This window comes from Cicer arietinum, chromosome 1, assembly GCF_000331145.2.
Source record: "Cicer arietinum cultivar CDC Frontier isolate Library 1 chromosome 1, Cicar.CDCFrontier_v2.0, whole genome shotgun sequence".
NCBI lineage: Eukaryota > Viridiplantae > Streptophyta > Magnoliopsida > Fabales > Fabaceae > Cicer > Cicer arietinum.
In genome coordinates, this window is record NC_021160.2 from 10,878,300 (window position 1) to 10,896,169 (window position 17,870).

At 25.1% G+C, this 17,870-nt stretch overlaps 1 protein-coding gene across 1 annotated transcript; it reads left to right on the forward strand.

The window, feature by feature from the left end:
* The first annotated feature begins 6,026 nt into the window (after positions 1-6,026).
* On the forward strand, positions 6,027-13,641 carry LOC101515478 (uncharacterized). The gene is made up of 4 exons (XM_004487871.4): positions 6,027-6,573; positions 9,867-9,941; positions 11,202-11,342; positions 13,192-13,641. Exons 1-4 carry the CDS (start codon positions 6,298-6,300, stop codon positions 13,495-13,497), a joined length of 798 nt encoding a protein of 265 aa, XP_004487928.1. The 5' UTR covers positions 6,027-6,297; the 3' UTR covers positions 13,498-13,641.
* Positions 13,642-17,870: the final 4,229 nt, after the last annotated feature.

The following is a 17,870-nucleotide window of genomic DNA, read 5'->3' on the forward strand; positions in this document are numbered from 1 at the left end:
CTGACATTTTAAAAGAAATCACGAGTTTATAATGTAACATGACAAACAAAAATAAAAGAGAACATTCTTTTTTCATAAAGAAGAGTGTTCTCTTAACATTGAATTTTTCAAAAATAAAAATATTTCTATTTCAAAATAAATTGTCATTTATAATCAAACTTATATAAATATTTTTGTAACAAAATATCTTATAAAAAAGTCACTAACCAACAAAGTTATTTTTAAATCAAACTTATGTGAAGTAAAACAACCATCATTTGGAAAAAACTATTTTTCCTGAGTCAAGGAAAAAGAACTTGTATGTTTTATACTTAGATGAATTACCAATTGAATTGTGTTTAAACTATTGAAAAATATAAATTGAAGAAAGCATGCATGAAGCAACCATAGATGACTATTGAGTTGAAGTCTTGAAAGAAGAATCGTCCAAATTTTAGAAGAATGAAGTAGGATACTAGTACCAAAACCTCGAAATCATTCTATTATTAAAACAAGTTGGGTGTCTATAAATAAACTTCAAGAAAATGGTAAAGTCATAAGAAACAAAGTTATATTTGTTGATCGAGGCTATACTCATCAAGAATGTATTGATTATGATGGAACCTTTGCACAAGTTGTAATGTTAGAAACATTTAGAATTCATCTGACATATTCATATCATAAATGTGTTGAACTTTTTCAAATGAGTGCTGAAAGTACATTCTTAAATGAGGAAGTTGTGTACATCAATCATCAAGTTTTGAAAATCAAACAAATCTAAAATACGTTTTTAAACTTATCAAAATTTTATATGGACTAAAGCGGGATCCTTGAACTTGGTATGTAAGATCAGACACTTTCCTAATCAAAATAACTTTTTTAAGAGAGAAAATTTCATACTACGCATTTTCAAAAAAAAATAATAACTTTGATTTATTAATTGTTTAACTGTATGTCAATGACATCATTTTTGGTGCTAAAAATGAAATGAATATGAAAGAAGAAAAACTATTTTTCCTGAGTTTGCAAATCAAACATCAAAAGGATTATACTTAGATGAATTACCAATTGAATTGTGTTTAAACTATTGAAAAATATAAATTGAAGAAAGCATGCATGAAGCAACCATAGATGACTATTGAGTTGAAGTCTTGAAAGAAGAATCGTCCAAATTTTAGAAGAATGAAGTAGGATACTAGTACCAAAACCTCGAAATCATTCTATTATTAAAACAAGTTGGGTGTCTATAAATAAACTTCAAGAAAATGGTAAAGTCATAAGAAACAAAGTTATATTTGTTGATCGAGGCTATACTCATCAAGAATGTATTGATTATGATGGAACCTTTGCACAAGTTGTAATGTTAGAAACATTTAGAATTCATCTGACATATTCATATCATAAATGTGTTGAACTTTTTCAAATGAGTGCTGAAAGTACATTCTTAAATGAGGAAGTTGTGTACATCAATCATCAAGTTTTGAAAATCAAACAAATCTAAAATACGTTTTTAAACTTATCAAAATTTTATATGGACTAAAGCGGGATCCTTGAACTTGGTATGTAAGATCAGACACTTTCCTAATCAAAATAACTTTTTTAAGAGAGAAAATTTCATACTACGCATTTTCAAAAAAAAATAATAACTTTGATTTATTAATTGTTTAACTGTATGTCAATGACATCATTTTTGGTGCTAAAAATGAAATGAATATGAAAGAAGAATTAAAATTCTTTATTGGCTTGCAAATCAAACATCAAAAGGATTCTTTTTTTATATGTGAAGAAAATACACTAAAGACCTCCTTAAAAAATTTAAAATTAATGAAACCAAAATCATGTTTACTCTAGTGCCTACTTCATCAAATTTTGACAAAGCTGAATAAGGAAAGCCTATTTCAAAAGGAAAAAGAAAAAGAATATGGAAGAATGATTGGATAATTGTTCTATTTAACTACCAAAAGGCATAATATAGTATTTATAGTTGGTATATATGCAAAATTCCTTTAGGGTGTATTATTGATTTTGACATTTCATATAGCAAAAGTTTTTATTTTTGTCTTGTATTTTATTATATTGCTCACATGACATATCAATAAGAAATCAACTCGAAGACTTATCTTTTAAGATATACAAATATTTCAATATTTTGAGATAATACAAGTATTATTAATTTATCCAATAAAACTTCATTCAACATTCATGATGAAAGCATGTTGAAATCACTTTATTTGTTATCATGCAAACAAAAATGATGCCGAATTCATTTTTATTATTACTAAAAATCAAAATACATTGATATCAAAAATCACTTTATTTTTGAATTTTTAAAAAATCTTGTCTAAAAATTGCTTGAGAAAAATCCTTGATTATTTTTTATTCAAATCGCAAGAAACTTGATAATCATGGACGTATTTTCTGAACAAAGTCAATTTTGAAAATTCAAATACCTAAGTGAAGCATTGGGCAAGGGTTTTTAACTGGTAATGGGTGTCTATTTTGAAGTTCCTAAAAGCTAAAAGTAATAGGTCATGATTAATCATAAGTGTACTTTTAAATTTCCAACTACTCTACTATTCATTTATACTTCCTTCCTTCTTAGTTTATTAAAAAAACAAAGACAAGAACAAAAAGTTTTCATCAACTTCCTTCATATTCTTGAATGCAAACACCAAGGGAAGAAGTAAAGAATCATGAAGAAAAGCCACTGATGATCATCAAATTAGAATGTCCTCATGCAAACAACAATATGCATGATAGTGATTCTTAAGCCACTCCATCACAACCAAAGAGTCCTTCTCCTAATAAGAAAACTGAACTTCCATCAAAACCTTCTCCTTCTAACTCTTAACCTAAAGCTTACCATTTTAAATCATCAAAACCCCTCACCAAAAAATCAAGAATACTTCTATTCCAAGCTTGAAACAAAAAATCTTCTCTTCAATTAGATAATGAGTTTGATCTCATTTCCAATGATAAATGGATTAATGACAGACTATTGGAATAGGTTGATATTTCAATTTTGATAATCTTCTCCTCAAAGGAATTACTTCGATGAAAAATACTGATCCATTAGGAGATAAAATGAAATTTTAATAATGAAATCAAATGGTAAAATTAGTTTTTATTCTCTATAAAATTTTAATTTTTTTAATTCTTATAAAAAATTTCTCAACTATTAAGTGTTTAAAATTCTTTTATTTATTTTTTGTGTTTATTTTTAAAATAATTTGTAAAAAATTAATACTTTTAATCTTTATTTAAAAAAAATTATAAAAAATTAATAACTTTAATAGCTTAAAATAAAGACTAAATTTAAATAATTTTAAAGAAATCAAACTAAAAGATCATATATTTATAAGATTAAAAATATATTTAAATCAACAAAAAATTTGTTCATATTTTATTATTTTGTTAAAAATAATTAAAATTGGAGCACTTCATTTGTGAAACCCTGTAGAATTAGGTTGGATCTAGAGGAGCATCACCAACCCTATTTACACTTTTTTTTGGCATATGTTTAGAATAATATTTGCAACCGTTTTTTCACGATGCCATGCATTTTGAAAAATTGCTTTTTAGAAAGTTTGAATTTTTTCCAAATACACTTAAAACTGAGTTTATAAATCAATAATCGGTAACCGGAGGCATTTTGAGCCTGAAAACTTTGAAACTACAAAATAAAGATTTGAGTTGAAAGTTTCCAAACACATGGCTAGTTTAGAGCTGCCACATAACAAAGGTGTCAACGTCTCGATTTACAATGTCACAAGCATCTATGAAAGACAAAGACCCATTGTCATTGTCCAATCCATCCCCATGGAGAACTCCAAATATCTACCACAAACATTTATTATATTTAATCAAGTTACATGTTTATTGTAATATTCACTTTTCTTTTATTTTCTTAGTTGTTTCAATTTAAAAATATACTCAAATATAAAGTTTTTTGTTAGTTTTTTTTCCCTCTTCTAAAGTGCAATCATATGTCATAAATTTTTTCTTCACAGATAATTAGACTACAAAAAAATTACATAGATTGTTAAGATATCTTAATTATATTGATACTTTAAAATGATCATCTATTAATTGTAGTACTTTAAAAAGATATTCAATAAAAAAATAAAAATTTACACAAAAATTGAAGGTATTTGTCATAGAATACATAGCAAACAAAAGTTTAATTCATTAAAAATATCAACAAAAAACAATGATAGATAGACCTAACCTATTACGATTATACAATTATAAAAGGCGAGAAGGGACACCTTCCCCCAAACAAAGTAGTAATGCTTAAGATCTAAGGAAATAATATTGTTAATACAACAATCGTCTTCTCTTAAGATATGAAAAATAATAAAGTGTACATTTTTAGATTTCTTAATACAATTTCTCCACCTATTTCTTAGCCTCCAAGGAACAATCTCTTCATTTTTTAAAATAAGAGTCACTAATTTAGAGTCTGTTTCGAACCAAATAGATATTCAACCTTTTGAAAAAAAAAACTATCTCAATTGCATGCATAGCTCCAATGAGTTATGAATGAAAAACAGTTGAGATGTTTTATGTTTTGAGCAAATCATCCCACAACGACATGTTTTGAGCAAATCATCCCACAATGACAATATTGATATATCTAAATATGCTCCTATAAATAGTTGGTCTAGGATATAAATAGTTGGTCTAGGACAACCTTTTGGTGTGCCGTATATATTGGACTTGATCTAAAATATGATAGGAGGGCCTCACATAACCTCCTTAATGTGAGAAACATTTGAAGCATGAATGACATTAGAAAAAATATTAGGAATACAAAATTCATGCATGGAAGAAAAAGAGGTAGTGATAGAATGATTTTTGACAAGAGAAGTATTGGAGCTCCCAATATATGAGAATGACTTTCAAGAACCTCAACTTGTTATCAAACATCTTTTTATTTTTACGAAACCAAATTACATCAATTACATTGACAATAACAACGATAATAAGAGTCTTATATTGAGAAAATTAAATTTTTTTTACTGATATCCAACACATTATCAATAAATGTAATGTTCTACATAAATTCATAGAAATAAAAATGTTGATACCAACATTTATAATGCAAGTTATATGAAAGTTAAAATTGTAATTAAATTTATAATTTTAATATTTGAATCATAAGTATTACATTGATTATAAATAAATTAAATATTATATATAGATACATATAATTATAATATATATTTAAATACCTTAAAATTTTATATAAAAATACAAGACCATAATCTAAATAGTCATAAATAATTAGTTTACTATTGTTCTCCGACACTCCCCTATGAAGTCTCAACAATACCACAACATACCCAACACTAGCATCTAAAATAATTGATTAGTACAGCTGCATTCCTCTTTTAATAAAAATGACATGAAATCTAAATAATCGATATCTATAATAAACAATTAGACAATTCTAATAAAACTACAGAATCAATTAAAATAAACTAAAAAATTGACAAACACTTAACCTAATAAAATAGTAGTATAATAGAGTTTTAGAAAAGAGAGAAAACAAAAATAGTGTTTATTTATTATATTGAGTAGTTTTGTAAAAATAAAAGTGTGAAGGACATTTGGTCAAATGTGAAGGTGGGAGACCTTAATAAATGAAGGTGTCATAGTGGAGTGCTCAGATAATCAGATGACTACTGAGAGCAAAAATTGTTAGTATGCACAGATAGTACATATTGGTGGCCTCTCTTCCCGCCATTAAAAACAACTCTCTCTCTCTCTCTCTCTCCACCACATCATCATCATCATCATTTCTCTTCCTTCATCATTTTTTATTTTATATAGTTATTACTATTAAATTTTATATTTGTATTCAAATAATTAAATATAAAAATATAATATGACTTAAATTATTGAATGTTGGATAATGGATAGTAAACTCAACAAATTTTAAGATAAGTGCCTACTTTTTTATTTTTTATTTTTTTTAACAAATATTTTTCTCTCTCCACACAAGACAACATACTCCTCTCTTCTATAAATAGCCAAAATAATAGAGATGTGTTAATGTTTTACTAGGGTTCTTCAATTCTCACTCTTCACACCCCCTCCCCAAAAAAAATTTAAAAAAATCAACATCAACTACCAATTAGCAAAAGCAAAAGAAAACACAAGTCTCAAACTCTCAAGTCACAATAAATATTTGAAATTAAAGAGAAATTAATAAGAAGGGTAGCTAGGTAGCTATTATATAGCTAGGTAAGGTTTGAAGAGAGAATTGTATTAATTAAAGAAGAGAGAAAGAAAAGAAGAAAAAAAAACATATTTATGGTGAGAGACATGATGGGTACATACTCATCATCATCAAGAGGGTATGTGGGAGACATGAATGATGATGTGAATGTGAATGTGAATGTGAATACGAATATGAGTATGAATGAAAAACCTGCATGGCTAGAGAGGTTGATGGGTGAAACATTCTTTGGTGATTGTGGGGTCCACAAAAATCGAAGGAAGAACGAGAAGAACGTTTTTTGTTTACACTGTTGTCTTAGCATCTGCCCCCACTGCTTCCCTTCTCATACCTCTCATCCTCTTCTCCAGGTATTATATACAATTTACATGCTACCATTTATTTATTTTATTTTTTTATTTTTTTATTAATTCATTCTACCCTTTGTTTTTTATTTATGTTATATTGTTTTTCTAATGTTAAAAATACTTTTTTTTTGTTTGTGAAATTGTTAAGAAGTAAACTTTATTTTTTTATGTCTTTCACCTTGTCAACTTCAATTGATTATAAGGGTAATTGGAAAAATTCACGTGATGGTGTTAACTCTTTTTGTTAATTTCTTCTTCTTTTTATGTTTTGGATAACTTTGTTAACTTTATGTTCTTTTATTTGTTTGATGGGTATTTGGAAATTCTTGGATTTTCACTTGTTCCTAGCTACCTACCTAGCTAGCTAATTAGTCCTTTTTCTACATTTTTTTTCTTTTTAGGGTTTTTTATTTATTTTATTTTATTTTTTGGTCTCCTATTTGTTAAATTCAGATGATGCTGGATCTCTTTAGATTGTCAAAATTCTTTCTTTGATTATAATTTTTTTTTACATGCAATTTTGGAGGATTTAGTTTACCTTAATTGGTGGCAGCTTCAAGGTTTTTTTTTTTTTAATCCTTTGGAACATTGGAAATAGTTCAACAAGCTTATGAATTTCAAAGCAATTTTTTTATATCTTCAAACACTCCACTGAAATTATCTCTCTCATGGATTCTTGCAATCTGGGAAGAATAATGGAAAAATAAATAAAAGAGTGAGCTTGTATTTAATTTACTTCTTTTCTTTTTAGTACATATATAACTCTCTTAATTTCACCCAGATGAGGAAATGAAAGAGTAAAAAAGTTGTCAAGTTGAAATTGTTGGGGTTTAATTTGGTCCATGCAATTTCTATTTTGAATACTTTCCAAAATTATGTCAATTAATGGGGTTACAGGGTTGTTTCTACTGGATTCTTTTCTACTTCCTTCATTCCAAAATTTTGGTGATTTTAATATTTTATTTTGTTTCATGTTGGAGAAGTCCAAGGTATAATTTACCTTTTGTTTCCAATTATATATTCTCTATATAATTAAGATTATTTGTTTTTACAAGATAGTTTTTGTAATGGATTATTTATTTTTTATATTGAAAAATTAGAACTTGCATAACAATTTTATAGTATGTTGATCTATGTTAAAAAATCATAAACTAACAAAGATATATTATTCTTAAGTTTTACAATAACTGGATTATTTAAAAAAAAACAAAATCTAATTTTTTTTTGACACATACAATTTTTAATTCAATTCTATACTATATAGTTAATTGGTTACATATACAATTCTCAATCAAATATTTTTTTCACATTGAATTAATTAATTATAATGTTAAATACATTAAATATTTTTATTTTTTTAATGTAAAAAAAATGATGAAAATTTATTTTGTAAAATGAAAAAAGTGGTTGTAATGAAGTAGTAAAAAGAAAGTGTAATAGAAAATGAGGAGAATTGTGTGATTGTATTTGGTGTTTCCCCATTAAATGGATATTTTGATATATGGTTTCCAAAAGAGTTCACCATATGTGTAAGTTGATAATAGCTTTATGGTTTTGGTTTCATTCCCATTAATGGAAGATCTCTTTTTTATCCATTTCTCCCTGCAAAGGTTTTATCAGCTGTTACTTTCATTGAAAGCGAAAAGTTTGACCCACTTATTCCCAATTCATGCTGTGTCCCTTTTTTTTATTATTTGCACACTAACCCAATACTTCTATTTAAATTATTCTTCACTTCACACTTCATTTAATTTCTCTTCAATTTTTTCAAGGTTAGTTGCCTAACTTAATTATATCCTCTCTCAATTTTACTTTTCCCTCTCCCCATAAATTCTTTCATTTCATTTAAGACTATTTTTTAACTATCATGTTCTTCTACACCTTCTGTTTCTGCTACCTGTTCATCAATTATTATATCTATCTCTACTTTATTATTAACACAAACATTAAATTTATTATCTATTTATATAAGACAATTGATTTTTATAATTAGACGGAGTATTATAACATATTACATTTATTATAGTTTTGGTTTGGATTCTAATTTTGAATTTAATAGAAGTATGCAATTTATCATCTCTTCATAAATAAATAAAAAATATTAATCATATTTATTATGTGAAACTCCAATTAAATCTAATTCAATTGTCTAAACTATCTTCCATGATCATTAAAATGGATCATTAGAAATAGAAAAGTTAATTTTTTTAAGTAGAAATTAGAATGCAAAAGCAAATCATATGGTAGAAAAGTTAAATTAAATGAAAAATATTTGAAATATTATTATTAATAAAGAGAAAAATTGTTAATGTTTGCTTATGTTTCATTTCAAAATTATAGTTTAATTTTGCTTATATACACTATGGGCCTAATTACAAACATTTATTCTGTTTTTCACATATATTAAAATAAAAATACAAAATTTAATAGGTTGGTTTTGTGCTTCTTAAAATGTCTTTTGTATATAAATTCATTTAACTTTAACTTTTTTTTTAAGACAAATTAAAGACATCAATAAAATATAACCTCTTTCGTGTTATTATAAGAAAAAAAAAAACTATTTTCATAATTATTAAAAAAATTAGAAAAATGTGATTAATTTTTTAGATTTGAAGTAAAATACAAATCAAATTTTCTAAATTTTTAATATCAAATATTCAACTACCTTTGATAAATGTTTTTGAAATAAATAGGATATATCATAAATAATTAAAATGTAGTTTATTTATTTTGTAATAGTGATTAAAATTTAAAATATTTTTTTACTTATAATAGTGACTAAAATTCAAAATATTCTTTTTTTTGCTTTTAATAGTGACTAAAAAGAATATATTTGAAAATTCTTTGAATTTTAGTCACTACTAAATATTAAAAGTATTCATTATTAAATATTTAGGACACTATTTTTTTCTAAAAATGTTTATATAATTAGGGACATAATGAGTGAAAATATGTATGACATCTAAGTTTCTATATACAATGAACACATAGTTAATGGGTCGAAGTGTGATAGAAAAAGGGTAAAATAACAAACAAAATAATGTACTGTCTAATTAAGTTTGTTTTTACAATATTAGGTATGCTAATAACCAGTGACCGTTAAGTTTGCCCCCACATGGTTAAAAAAGGAGTGAAAAGAAGAGACTAGAAACTTGAGCTGAGTTTTGTTGATATAAAAATGGAAAGTAGTGTAGTATTGTTTTATTTATTTGCTTTATTTGTTTACTATTGACCTTAATATTTGTTTGACTAACCAATAATAAGAGTTTTAATTTATATATACCATGGTGCTCTAGGTGAGAAGGTATGTTTACCACGATGTAATTCGATTGGATGATCTCGAAAAGCTCATTGATTGTTCCAATATTCAGGTAAAACTTAACCAAATATTGTTTACTCTCTCCATTTCAACATGAATAAAAAACAAAAGCATTATAAAACAAAACAAAAAACACATAAAAGACCTTTTTAGAAGTTTTGAAAATTTACAAGAGTATAAATAAATAATCAACTACAAGATGACATATATATTTTTCCTGCTCTGGAATATGAATAACAAAAAAGTCGTGCTTAATAGTCTTAAATAAGATAAAAGTTCATTAAATAGATTAAATCTATACAAAAATAAAAATTACTTTCGTCTCTCTAAAATCAAATATAAATAAAAATAGATGTGTTTAATAAAAATCAAATAATAATTACTCATTTTTTAATATTTCATTATTGTGCAACACTATTTTGACACATTTATTCAGAATTCTGTTTATCTCAAAGATTTCACCGAAGACTAATTAATTATTGTCGTGATAAAAAGTCTTCATTAGTCAAACATTGTTTTGAGACGGTCAAGAACCTAACCTCGAAGCACCATGTTGGCCCAAAGTGTCCTAGGGTTTTCCTTTCAAACCATTGGGAGAAAAGTTTTTATATAAGTCAAATTTAATTTGTTTCATTAAAAATTAAATTATCAGTACAATCTGGATTAAATATTTAAAGTCGTAATAAATATGAGAATTAGTGTTAGATATAATTTATTTATTTATTTTAACCCAGATAATTAAATATTTGTTGTTTTATTAATTTAAATATTTGTTTCATTCATTAATACAATTTAATCAATATATTTGTTACATCCATTTTGATACATAAACTTCAAAAGTGTAATTAATTAATATGTCTCTAACAAAAAAACATTTAGATAGTATGTCAGAAAAATTATAACCTCTTTTTTGTTTTTTAATAAGAAGAAAAAAATTTTTGATTTTTAAAAGGTAAAATATATCAATAAGGCCTAGAATAAGTAGAAGGTGTCTCTTGTACCGCTACTCTTTCCGTTATTTTTTTAATTGTCACACTAACACAAAAAAATTATTTTTATTAATTGTTGTTTTCAAATTTTAATTTAATATTAATTAATTAAAAATATTATTAATTATTTATTACAGAGAAAAATATAAAAAATAAGATAATAATCAAACGATTAAAGACATATAATAGAAAAATATTAAAAATAGCAAATTTATATACAAAAAGTCAAAAGATGACAATTAAGAAGAAAGTGTTTGTATTGGAATGCAGTTAAGAAGAAATTAAGCTAAAGTTATTGATTAATTGTTTGTATTGGATTGCAGCCCTATACAATTAATAGTGCCAAAGTGATATTTTTAAATCAAAGGCCACAATCAAGGTCATGCAAAGGTACAGCCAATGCTTGCTTCACTTGTGACAGAATTCTTCAGGAGCCTTTCCATTTTTGTTCTCTCTCATGCAAGGTTTTTTTCCCATTTCTCAATACCTTCTTTATTGTTTTTATCTCAATTTACACAAATAAATAATGACTGCTTAATTAATACTTTTTTATTGACAAATTGTTTTTTTCTTTTTGCAATAAAATGTTTCAAGATTAGTCTGAAGATCTAAAATTAAAGACTATAATAAGGATCTAAATCTCTACAAATATTGACATGGTGAGATATTAATAGATATATGTAAAACAAAAATGTGTATTGTCATTACATAACTATTAAGATCGAATACACTTCAAAGTAATTTTGCATTTTCTTTATCAAAGTATTTGTGCATTGTATAACATTACAAAGGTATGGTTAATTTAGAAAAACTGTATGTGAGGTTGATTATTATTTAGAAAAAAATCATAGTTAGACGCCAACACTTTTTGGACACGTTGTTATGAGAAAGAAATAGAGAATGATATAATCGGATTAAGAGATATATAAAAAAAATTAAAATGTTGAATGAGTCCATAAAAATTATACTTCTATATCTAATATTGTTGTATTATTTAATTTTACGCGGTTATGTGAGTTTGATTATTAGTTTCTTGGTAACATGTAGAATTCTTTCATGCATAGGATTTCTTTGCACCATGTACAAAAAAAAAAGGCTTTAACGTGAGGTAAAAAAATGTGGGGAAGAGTGAAATTAAAAAATAAAGTTGGATGGATACTCTTGATATGATATGAGTACGACAGATACAAATTTTGTGAGGACCCCTGTTAGGTAAATTAAATTTCTCTACTTCAAATTACCATTAATAGTAATGATAAATTAAAGCATTTAATTTTTTGACAGCTTTAAGTCACAATCAACATATTTCATCATCTAAAATTAATTTAGAAGAGAAAATGAGGATGATGTGAACTATCCAATGCATTAATTAAGAATCATATTTTCTTATTACAAATGAGTTCTTTTTAATAGTTATTAAGGTACGTATCTTAAGATTATCTTATATGAAATTTAAATCTTGTCTCTTTAAGTTAAAATATTAAGCTATACTGTAAAAAAATTACATAGACATTTTATCCATGATCATTGTGGTATTTTTATTGTAATAATAAAAGAAATACACCGATTTTATAATATTTATTTATTTGTTTCAAATTATTTGTAACCATTTTATAATATTAATAAAGCACTTATTACATTTTTTTCAATTATACTCTTATTAATTAAATAGTTATAAATATAATATATAATGAACAAATAATAAATGAAATGTAACGATATTTAATCTTAACATATAACTTTTGCATTAAAAATTAATCTATGTAATATTGTTTTTAAAGAAATATGTACATTTTATGTAATCATTTGATATTAATCTGAAATGTTTAAACAACTAAAGTTTTAGAATGAAGGAGTAGGAAATATAGATATCTCACTCACTTGTCTGAAAATCAAGTTAAGGGCACTGTTGAAAAAACCTTAATTACATCTTAGGTTTTTTCAATACTTACAATTACGGAGGAAAAAAATATTAAAACATTCAATGCGTTGGAACTATACCTTCATCTTAAGAAATAAGAGAATTACTAAAAAATCATTTTCGAAACAATAATATCAAATAGAGTTGAATGTATTGACTTTGACTTATATTAAGAATACTAGTTTACTCTCTTTAATTTTGTTATCATAAAGGTAGTTTAAGGTTACATTGAAAATTAAAAGCAAACAGTTATTTAGCCATAATTATATTTAATGAAATTTATTTTGGTAAATATAACATTTATTATGAATACATGATTAGTATTTGAAAATGAGAAATAAAAAAGAATTTTACATAAAGTATGAATGATTTTGGCTAACATAGAAGTGCAGGTAGATTACATGGTGTACGTGGGGGAAAGCTTGTCGAACATTTTACATCGATTTGATGAATCTGACTTTGCAATATCACAATTCGAGGGACTAAGAGTGGATGGATCTGAGGTAATCGATGAAGACAACAATAACATTAACATTGGTCCAAGTTGTTCTTACTCTATCACTCATCAAGAGGCCACTAGTAATAACGTTCTTTCACACCAACCCCACAACAACAAATCCAATAGATTCCTTCCTGGGATTGTCCTCTCTCTTGGCAGTAGAAGAAAGGGTGCTCCCCAAAGGGCCCCTCTCTCCTAATACTTTTCTATTTTTATTTTTATTTTTACTATAATCAAAATAAATTAATAATATATTATTAATTAGTTACTATTATTTTATGTCATGGGATTGAGGGCTTGGTTAATTAGCTTTATAATGATTAATGAATAAATTCATGCAAAAGCTAAGATATTTTCCATTATCTTCTTCATGCTTGTTCAAACCACCAATTTTGTTTTCGATGCTATGAAAATATGTGGCTATGTATTGTTTTTGGATATATGTTATATTAATAGTAACTACAATTGTCCATTATTTTATAAAATAAGTTTGTAAATTGAATAGTTTTAGAGTATGAGATGCCATTTCAATGTGTCGTTTAATTTGTTCTTGTTATGGCTTAGGGGAGTCTTCCAAGTGGCCATGGAATTTCAGTTTGGGGCACAAAGGGTAAAGAAGAAATATTTTTTCGTGAGAGGTGTATTCATAGGACCCATTGACATCATAACAAATTATTTTCAGTTGATGAACAAAGCAGATTTTACTTTGTTAGCTGAATTGAGTATATATATATTTTTGAAATATTTTTTTTGGACATCCAGCTAATATATATTTTGAGAGAGAAAAAAATATAATATATAATATGGTAAATATAATATATTAATGATTTAATAGGTGTTGAATAAATATTAAAAAATTGGTAGTATTCGAATATTACTATTGTACAATATGTGTGATAGATGATAATAGATGTGTTTGATAATAAAATTCATATTTTAAAATTTATAATTGTTGTAGATGAATATTGTGTGATAGTATTAGAACGTCGATCCAATTGTAACGAGGCATGGTACTAGGTACGAACAGAAAGGAAGCTCCTACAGTGTAATAGAAAGTTGTATGTTTTGATGACGTGGAAATGAATGTGTGTTCCAGCTCATAACGAGTGACTAGCGTTGACCTATGTTGAACGGGTTCAATGCATGCGTTGAGTGTGACATCTGAATATAGATATCATTAATAAAGTTTTGAAACTGAGTAAGATGTGCCAAATACCATAGTAAAAGAGAGACATGGAAAAGATTCTCTTTACTCATATTTTGAATTTTTAATACTTTCATCGTCTTTAAATATAAAAATCAATTCATCAAATTATAAAAATTAAGAAAATATGATAGTTGTATTGAGTTTGTGGATAATTTATATTATTTTACTAATTTATTCTTTATAGCAAATCATTGATTTGGTGATTTTATATAGTATTTATTATAGATTATATAAAAGAATATGATAAATAAATATTTAATGTAGTTTAAATTTTGAAGAAAATATTCATTCTAATTTGAGGTTACTATACTTAGTATTCAGTATATTTCAAAAGAAAATATTAGTATTTAAATCAAAAGTAACTGTACTACAATTAAATATATTCTATACAAATAATCTAATTTCCAAACAATCTTTTAAGGAAATTTATTTCATAGAAATAAATGAGCTATTAAAAAAATAAAATTATATTAATTGAGAGTAAATAGTTAGATATATTTGTTTTAAATTTCACTAAATATGAGCATTTTTTACTTATATTTAATATAAGAGAAAATAAATATTAAAGAATAATTAATTAATATGTAGTCAAACTATAATATTTATATTTAATAATTTAGATTCTTTTTTACTGATATTTAATATCTTATATGTAATCTTAATTACTTGATTTTTATATTCTCTATCGATAGAGATGATCAAGAAACAAATGAAGATATGTTGGTCTCCACTCAACCTTGAATTTTTTTCAAGTGATTCTTTAAATCTTATCCCATCCATAATTTAAACAAACTCAATGTTTTAATATCAAATTAAGTTCGAGTATATTTAAAAGGAGATGGAGTTAACTTGGAGAACAATTAAAACAAAGTGTATCATTGAATAGAGACGGATGGAGAGGATGGCAAGCCATGGCCATTGTCCCTCCCTCCCATCATTACAACTCATTATATAAAAAGTTATACAATGTGTATATGAACTATAATATCTATTTTCTAGAGGGCAAATAGGCTATAATGTGTACTATATTAATATGTTGTTATTAGATTATAAAAGACATACATATATATTATTTAACTAAGATATATATATTTTTGGATATAAAAAAATCACAGTTTTATGATTGAATAAATTTTTGTCCATATAAAATTTTAAAATTTTGTTTTTCTAATTCCTGTAAAAAAAAATCACATATTTTAATTCCTATAAAATTATTATGTAAACAGTTTTAGTCTTTATTGAAACATTAACATATATTTTTGAATGATTATTTTACATACATGTTTACAACACTATAAATAACTTTTCTACAAAAAATGAGCTCAAAAGATTATTTCTAGATCTATATTTTAAGAAATTTTATCTTGAACATGTGATATTTAAAAAATTTAAATTAAATTTATCTAAAATTAAAAAAAATTATATTTGTGCGAATGAACTCTTAATAATGTTTTAAACATGTTTAGAAAAAATAATTTAAAATTTAAAAGTTGAAGTATGTTTCGTTAAAATAAGGACTAAAACAAGTTGTAGAATTATTTTGTAACGACAAAAATATGTGATTTGTTTGACTTGTAGTTTTAAAAATTAAAAATTAACTTGTAGTTTTAATATGTATTATATAAGATTAATTAATTAATTATATATATATATATATATATATATATAGACCCACATTCAAAATTCTTAACAAGAACTCTTGAAGTACTTTTGACATTTCCTTTCTTTATTCTTTATAATTAATGAATTTCAGTTAATAATAAATTGTTTTAAAAAAATTGAATTTAAATTCTAAGATTAAATTATACTTAACTTTAACCGAACTATAAATTAACAGACTATATTCTCTTGAAAAATTTGAGAGTTAAAAAAAATAGTATAATAAGTTCTTTGAGCCGATATCTCTATAAGCTCACGTATTAAATTTTTATCTTTGTATCATTTTTTTTTTTGGACAAAATATCTTTGAATAGTATTAAACGTTGTCTTTACCTGGATAATTATAAAGACATTATTCAGAATAACAATAAGGCATGAAAGGAAAATAAATGAGTGGTGTAGAGTATATTTGTCTCTCCTATTTAGCATGAGCTTATGTTTCCAACCACTCAATAGAGTGAGATGTGGGAAGACACAATCGGAGATTGAGAAACAAATAATTGAACATAAGTGAGGATCATAAATTTACATCTCGTGTTCAATTGGTACATAGAACGAGTGAACAAGACCTTCACAATTATGTGATAGTGATAGTCATATTGGATCACCGATTTCTATAGATTGTGAACAATTATGCATTCATAAATGCCTCCACTATTTGTGATATTTTATATTATAGTTTGGTCAATTCAAGTGTAAGAGCAAAGGAATTAATTAAATAATTAGTATATATAAATTTTTTAAAAAAGTTATGTATATAAATTAAATCTATATCTTATTCAAATAAAATTTAAATAATATGGTTTATTAATAAAGTATGATATTCGGAATTAGTTTAATCAAATTTAATTAATTGAGATTACCTTTTAATTGGGTTTGGCCCATTAACCTGTCTAATCTCTTAATCATGTGTTATTTATATAAGCACAGTTCAAAGTATAGATTAGCAGAAGAAGATTTATTCGAAGGTTCCCTCTAAGTTTGGCTGGAACGAAAAAAGAGAACAAATAAAAAAGCTCCTAGAAGAACTCTAACTTCTAAGTGTGACTTCTCATGGAGCAATCTGACCATTGATCATGATCAATTAAATTAGATTTCTAAGTCCCATAAATTATGTAATTTCTATATAGTGTTAAAAAAGTGTATTAAAATGTGTCTCAAATTTAAACTTATATTTCATTTCTCTATAATTGAACCCTTATAAAATATTACTTTCGTTCTAAAATAATTGATTCATTTGCAAAAAGACTAAAATATGCTACTTATAAAAGATAAAAAAAACTAAACTAAATAAACAAAAGATAAAGAATCAAAACAATATCAAATAACGAATTAAACTTATATTTAAACAAAAAAACTATTATAATTAATCACAACTAACAAGACTCTTAACCTTAAATAAATTATGTAAAACAATATTAGACGTATCCTAAAATCTTACTAACTTTTTTTGAATAAAATGAACAAAATAACAAAACTAATATAAGTTCATTTTCTTTAAACAAACTACAAGAAATATATCAAAGAAAGGATGAATACTCATCCGCTCTCTAATTTTACTTTTCCACTTTAAATACGTTATCAAAAGCTAAAATCCAATAGTATACTTTATACTATTGATACACTACCATAACCTAAAACCGGATAAAAAGCAAAAAAATTGAGATGGATGAGAAACCCTAACATCCCGGTTTCTTTAGGCCATC

Excerpts from the sequence above, each read along its gene's own strand:
- LOC101515478 (XM_004487871.4), top strand. The coding sequence starts at position 6,298 with ATGGTGAGAGACATGATGGGTACATACTCATCATCATCAAGAGGGTAT. Across the intron at positions 6,574-9,866 it reads CCTCTCATCCTCTTCTCCAG|GTGAGAAGGTATGTTTACCA; the intron begins GTATTATATACA and ends ATGGTGCTCTAG. Across the intron at positions 9,942-11,201 it reads TTGATTGTTCCAATATTCAG|CCCTATACAATTAATAGTGC; the intron begins GTAAAACTTAAC and ends ATTGGATTGCAG.